A 7,449-nucleotide genomic window follows, 5' to 3' on the forward strand; every position below is an offset into this window, starting at 1 on the left:
TGCACACCCCAGGCCATTCGGGAACTTGGGGTGAGCACCCCTCTTTGTGGCTATTCCAATGCCCTGCCCACTGGAGGACACACTCTGCATCTACCCAGTCACTCCGAAAATCCTGTGTGTGCCTATTACCTGCTTGTGCCTCAGGGTTCATGTGCATGTTGGGATTTGCTCCCACGCAGGCCTTTGAGAATCTCGACCACAAAGTCTTACCATACTCTACAAACAAACTAGGGTGACCAGATATCCCGATTTTATAGGGACAGTCCCGATTTTTGGGTCTTTTCTAATATAGACTCCTATTACCCCCCCCCCACACACACACACACACACCCTGTCCCGATTTTTCACACTTGCTGTCTGGTCACCTTAAAACAAACAGGTGCCTGATCTTATCACGACCATTAAAAATCCCCAGATTTCTGAGAGCTTCTCAATGGGATGTCATTGAGGCTCTATGGAAATAAAAGGAAACCCTGAGGCCATATTGGAAATGTATTTATGTGAGAAGTGGTTGGTTCCCATTTTTCAGTTGGGACAGTTTTGTCAGCAACTGTTGATTGGATGAAATGGTGACATTCTCTAGAAGTGTATCTCTGTCAAAATTTTCAACAGAACATGATCAAAACAATTTGTTTCAATAAGGTCAAACCATTTCCTTTTGATAAGGTTGAAATGTTTTGTTTTGATTTTTATAATTTTGACTTTTATACTTCACCGTAAAAGTTGAGTTGGTAACGCTGAAATGAAATGTTTTAATTTTATTGAAGCAAAAAGTCATTTTTGATTTTTCCAGAATACATTTTAGAACTTTTCTTACACAGGAAACTTTGAAATTTCCCATGGAAAGGGGATTCTGGTTTGCAGTTAGCTCTCTGTGTTAGAATTAATTCTGTTTGATATAAAAAGGAGCCACTCAATTAAGAAAGAAGGTGTAACAGCTGTTTGGAGCAATTTGTATTGATGTGTGTCTGATGCACTGGGATTCAATAGTGAGGATAAAGCAGTGAAAACTAGACCCTGTGCATTTGAATGTCTGTGTCATTGGGCAAACTCATTGGGTCTTTTGGAGTTCTCTTTTTTACTGTATGTTCTGAGATGTAATAAGTCACCCTCTTCATTCACATTTGACAGAACACTTGTAAGGCAGAGAGTAATATCTTCCACAAACAGTAACTGCATCGCATGCTGCAGAGAGCATGAGGTTTTTGTACTGGTCTGTATCACTGTGTGAGAGGGGAGCTGCCACCCTTCTGGCAGTAATAATCTCCAGCATCATCAGCTTCAACCCGGCTGATTGTAAAAGTGAAGTCTGTGCCAGACCCACTGCCACTGAACCGGTCTGGGATCCCAGAGGGACGGGTGGAAGCGCTGTGAATAAGGAGCTTAGGAGCTTGTCCTGATTTCTGTTGGTACCAGGACAGGTAGCTGCTGCTAACACTGGAACTGGCTTTGCAGTTGATGGTGACTCTGTCTCCAGGAGACACTGCCAGGGATTCTGGAGTCTGAGTCAGCACAATCTGCCCCTTGGCATCTGGATGGGAGAAAAAACAGTTAAAAGAAAAAGAAATATAAAATGACACAAACTTCGTAATTTTTAACTAAGTACAAAGCTGCATCTTGTATCCCTCCTTCAATAACATTGTAAATGCCATTGGGAATGATTGCTTGAAAAGGAAATTCTGAGCATTTGCAGCCTAGTAAAATATTATAACTTTATTATAAACTGATTTCCCCTGTTGTTGTTGTTACCCTGAATGCAGAGCACGAGGAGCCAGAGTAGCTGAGTCTGGGAGCTCATCTTGATATGTCTAGAGTGACAAACACCGAGCTCAGAAGCACAAAGTGTGAAGGTGGCACGTTTATATCTGCTCTGAACAGTTGGGCACTGTCACTTGGATGGAAATATGCAAAGCAGCGTCTCTGTGTAAATGTCCATTCCCTCTGCAGACCCACGGCTATGTACAGCCCTCAGTGTAGAGCAGGATAGAGCCGGAGTAACAAGGGGAGCTTGCATGTAAATTTACTGCCCTTTAGTTTCAATAGAGTTATGAAATGTTCATATTTGGTTTATTTTGTGCTCCTCTTCTGTTAGAATTATGTTTTGTATTTCCAAGATGCCCATGTTAACGTATACAGAACTCTCTGCAGATCATCCATGTATCTTAGCATATCTGACATATCTCCCCTAGTTATTCCCTTGGGCTGTGCTGCCGGTGTCTAGGCATGAGCCTTCATTTTACCCCTCTCCATACGGACACTCTTCAATTGTCACTTCCCTCAGGGCACCTTGCCCTTCTCAGACATAGCAGTGATCCCGAATGGCTGGCCTCCCCGTCGGAGTAGACCCCCACGATGGTGACATTGTGTGGAATAGTCGCCTGAGAGCTCTAGCTATAAAAGAGCTAAATTACAGCCCCATATCAGATGTGCTGAGCACCTGCCTCTCAGATACAAGTGAGTAGATGCAGTGGGTGCTCAAACCTTCGACAATCAGGCTCTCTGCCATCCGGTGGACTCCTCAGCCCTGCAGTAGACACCTGGCTCCCTATACCAGGCATGGGGCAAGTTTTAGGTGTCTAAGAAGGGGTCACAGAATGCAGCACGTTGAGCAGGGAGCGGCCTAAGCTAGCCAGTAGGAAATGCTGAGGAAAGGGGTGGGGCCTCAGCCCTGACCCTCAAAGGTAGCTAGACACCTAAATCCGTGCAGGCAGGAGGTGCCCATCTCTGCTTGGAATTCACAACTGTCAACACCTATTCCTGGATTTGGGCACCACAGCCAGGTCAGCCCTTTCTCCTGAAAAACCAGAGAGTCCGAGTGATGGCTCACTCTATCATACCAATAGCCCTGTGGTTAAGACACTCACCTGGGATGTGGGAGACCTATTTTCATATCCCTTCTCTGCCTGATTTGGAGTAGGGCTTGGGCTTTGGGAATCCAAAGTTCAGGTGATTTCCATGACCACCAAGCTATGGGGTATTGTGGGGCAGGTGTCCCTAAATTTCTCTGGTTGGAGCTGTCCACTTGTGTAACTAATTAAACAGGCCTCGGAGCAGGGTTTTGAATTTGGGTCTTCCACGTCGTGCCCTAACCAGTCTCTCTTTCTCTCTGGGCCAATGAATATTTAATTACACTGCTCTACAGCCAAAATGCTTCTGAAATAAATGTAGTCAAACTTTACTAAATCTGGGTCACTGAGAACGAAAATGATGCTTAAAATTGTTGATTGGCTCTAGTTTTCAAGATATGCTATTGGGTCAGTATATACGACCCTTGACTTGGGAATGGCGGAGGATGAGTGAGTTATAAAGGGAAGGGATCTCAATTTAAACCAGGAATGACTAAAATACATCTTCGACTGGGTCTATGAATAAATCTATGACTGGGTTTGGACAGTACTTGCTTTTTAGGCAAAACAATGAATGATGCAATCTGAAGCTGGTATTGCGTCATACATGAGATGAATTGCATCATGTTATTCCTAGACGTCATGGATGATGCAATCATAACGAAGCTTACATCACTCTGCTGAACAAATTGCCCTATATCAGCTCTAGAAATCCTACAGTGTCGTGCTCTCTTATTTGTCAGTGTTTGATTTTGCAAAGGGACACATTTCTATTTAGCCAAAGTGAGCAGAGATGCCTCATACTTGTGTGAACAGTGCAGATAACTTCTGCTATGTTTGTGGTGAAGTGACTTTTGCATCACAAAAGCGCAGTATAACCACTATGGTTAAGACAGCCTATCACCTTTATTTTGGCGCAAAATTGGAGATCAGGACAAGAGATGGGCCCCACACATATGCTGCAACAGTTGTGCAACAAATCTTTGCCAGTGGTTGAACAGGAAAAGGAAATCTATGCCTTTTGCAGTGCCAATGATTTGGAGAGAGCCAACAGATCATACCAGCAATTGTTACTTCTGCACGGTGCCTCCAGTTGGGAAAGGTGTGTCAAAGAAGAAAAAGTGGACTGTGCATTATCCAAACATTCCATCAGCTATACGCCCAGTACCCCACGGAGAAGGACTGCCGGTTCCTGATGCACCAGAATCATTCTCACTTGAGTCAGACGAAGAAGAGGAAGAGGATGAAACTTCTGGTCCTGAACCATCAATGGCACAGGACCCACATTTTCTCCCATCCTCCTCCTCTGAACCACACCTCATAACACAAGGTGAACTGAATGACCTTGTCAAGGATTTGGAACTACCCAAGAGTAAGGCAGAGCTGTTGGGCTCCAGACTACATCAGTGAAATCTCCTGGCAGGTGATGTTAGGGTTTCCATGTTCCGTGACCGTCAAAAGGATCTTGTCCCATTCTTCTTCATGGAAGGTGATCTTGTAGCCTGCAACAACATCGATGGTGTGATGGCAGCCCTCAACATCGTTCACGATCCAGATGAGTGGAGACTGTTCATTGATTCATCGAAGACGAGTCTTAAAGCTGTTTTACTGCATAAGTGCAATGTTTTGCCATCAATTCCAGTTGGTCATGCAGTCCATATGAAGGAAACCTATGACAACATGAAACAACTTTTGAGGTGCATAAACTATGACCAATATCAGTGGCAGCTTTGTGGCGAATTGAAGGTTGTTGCTCTCTTGCTTGGTCTGCAGACTGGATACACAAAGTACTGCTGTTTTCTCTGCAAATGGGATAGTCGTGCAACAGATTCCCACTACATCAAGAAAGATTGGCCACTCCGACAGTCATTGGAGCCTGGGAGGAAAAGTGTTCAGCATCCACCACTTGTTGAATCAAGGAAGATTTTGTTACCACCCTTACACATCAAGCTGGGTCTGATGAAGAACTTTATCAAGGCCATTGACAAAACACAAGCAGCTTTCAAGTACCTCCGTGGAAAATTTCCAAGGTTAAGTGAAGCTAAGATAAAGGAAGGTGTCTTTGTTGGTCCTCAGATTCGTGAACTTCTTCGAGATGATGCATTTGACCATGCCCTGCGTGGCAAGGAAAAGACGGCATGGAAAGCCTTCCAGTTAGTGGCAATAAATTTTCTCGGAAACAACAAGGCAGACAACTACAGGTTGTTGGTGGAAAACCTCCTCAAGGCATACAAAAGCCTTGGTTGCAACATGTCACTAAAGATACATTTTTTGCACTCTCATCTAGATTTTTTTCCACCGAACTGCAGAGCAGTGAGCGACGAGCACGGCGAACAATTTCACCAGGACATTGCAACAATGGAGAAACGCTATCAGGGCAAATGGAGCCCATCAATGCTTGCAGACTATTGCTGGACAGTGACAAGAGATGCTCCATTTAATGAATACAAGAGACAAGCCAAGAAGCGCCGAGTAGACACTGAATAGGACTAAACTATGTACAGAATAGTTTTTTGCCTTTTGTTTCATAATACATTTTATTTATATAACCCTTTTGCTGATTTTTAAAGTGTTACATAAATAGGACAGGTGAAATATTATCATGTAAAGCAACCATAAACACATGAAAAGACCTAGGTTTACAATTTATGATTAAAACTCTACTATCTACACAATATACATAGACATAAAATGTAAAAACTTAAATATCGTAGAAACAGTAGCCAATCAGTTGTTTTGTCATATTTGAATTCAGCACATCAAAATACATAATAAATAGCACATTTTATCTCTGAAGCAGACTTCTCAAAAATTGTAGACCAGTGTTATTTACACAACATGGAACAGCTTCAACAGTCTCTTTTAAACAACTTTTTCAGGCCTGCAGAGACTGGCATTGTAGGTGGGAGGCACTATTGTGGATTTGACAGATGGCTCTGGGGAGGCAGCTGTTAATTACAGCAGATCCAGTGGCTGCTCTAACTTACATTGGGTGCTGAAGTAGCCCAGGCATGGGCAGAATCTTAAGTTTGCCCCCTCCCTCTGGGCTGCATCTCTCAGGAAACACAGCACAACATTTTTCCCCTCTCTTGTTTATAGGCTGAAAGCAGAAACAAAATGACAGGAAACCACCGGGGTGCGCTCAGATTGAAATGTCATTCTGTGGAGCTTGCACATCTGCTGCTCTGCCCCTGGAGACCCGAGTGGAATGTAAAGCTGCCCTTCCCTCCTCTTCTCCTGTCTTTTCTTTCTCTCTTCCCCATCCCTTCCTCCACCCCTCCTTGCTTTCTCTAGGATGCCTGCTGTCTGGGAGTAGCATGGTGGTTCGGTGTTTATGGACTCTATTCTGGAATCCAGTGTTGTTTCTGGTCATTGGCAAAGAGCTCGTCTTCCCTTTCTGCACCAATTTCTTCTTTACCATCAATTGTGTCAAATGTGCCGCACTGTCACTTAACTGAACTCCCTCCCTCTCTGCCCCCCCCCCCATTAAGCTCTGTGCTCTGAATTGTTTGACCTCGCTTGCCCTAGTGGTGATTCAGAGAAGAAGGCAAAAGCGTTTAGTTACCTCTCTGGGGCTGACACAGTCATTGACCCTGCTGCAGGAGTAGCAGGTGTTTAGAAGATTTTGTGTTGAAGAAGATGTTTTAATGAGCAAAGTTACAGAGCAGCCCAGGCAAGGTTTGTGTTGACCTGTATCACTGAGAGAGAGAGAGAGAGGTTGTAGCCTGGCTGACAACAGTATCTTCAGCTTCAACACTGTTGATTATGAGGGTGAAGTCAGTGCTCTATACACTGCCACTGAAACGGCTGTAGCCTCACTGGAGAGACACTGCCAGGAATCCTGTAGTGTGAATCATCACAATTGTCCCCTGGAGTCTGAATGTATGAAAACCTTATAATTAAATCCATACCTAGAGATCCTCAATCCAGTGAGCAATACAGAGAATGGAAATATTTCTATTTGCATCTTTGCATGGCTGATTCTGAATATCAATTACAATCTTATAATCCACGAGGTGGTGGGGGAGGGGGTGATATAGAGCCCGAGTTCATAGTGCTTCCCGCAGTAATGATTTTGATCCCATTTCCTCTTGGCTGTGGAGGGGAGGATGCCTTGGACAACTGCTCTTGTAAGGAATAGGAGAAGAAACTTTCCGTGGAGCCCGGTTATCCCCTAACGGCTACTGAAGAGTTTCTTGGATGTGAAGCAGCTGGGACTGGCCACTGTTGGAGAGTGATATTGGATTAGATGGACCACAGCTCAGGTATAGCGACTGCTGTGTTCCTCTCCCTGCTGCCCTCGCACCCAGAATCCCACTGACTTCACCTGTGCTGGCAAAACTGGGACCCAGAATTCATTCTGGGTGCAGCTCCAGTGATGGCAGCACTGCTGGGAGCTGCAGTGTACAAATGGCTCGGGTGTTTTTACCACCGTGTGATGTAGCCCTGCTCTGGGGGCACTGGGAAGGAATTCTGGGTTGCATTTCTGCCAGTCCTGCCAGTATCACAGAGTCCCAGCCCTGCGGAGGGGTTTCTGCTGGGAAAGGGGAGCTGCATCAGTGACTGTGCTTTGCTAGATAAGAAGCTGAATCCTACAGCAGCT

At 44.7% G+C, this 7,449-nt stretch overlaps 1 gene segment (V, D, J or C); it reads right to left on the minus strand.

Moving 5' to 3' along the window:
• Positions 1 to 1,220: 1,220 nt before the first annotated feature.
• LOC112118541 overlaps positions 1,221 to 7,449 on the minus strand; it is a 17,246-nt gene continuing 11,017 nt past the window's right edge. The window contains 1 exon segment of the V gene segment in view: positions 1,221 to 1,531. Within this exon segment, the coding sequence occupies positions 1,221 to 1,531 (311 nt within the window).

The sequence above is a fragment of the Terrapene carolina genome, unplaced genomic scaffold, assembly GCF_002925995.2.
Source record: "Terrapene carolina triunguis isolate 2854851 unplaced genomic scaffold, T_m_triunguis-2.0 Scaffold66, whole genome shotgun sequence".
NCBI lineage: Eukaryota > Metazoa > Chordata > Testudines > Emydidae > Terrapene > Terrapene triunguis.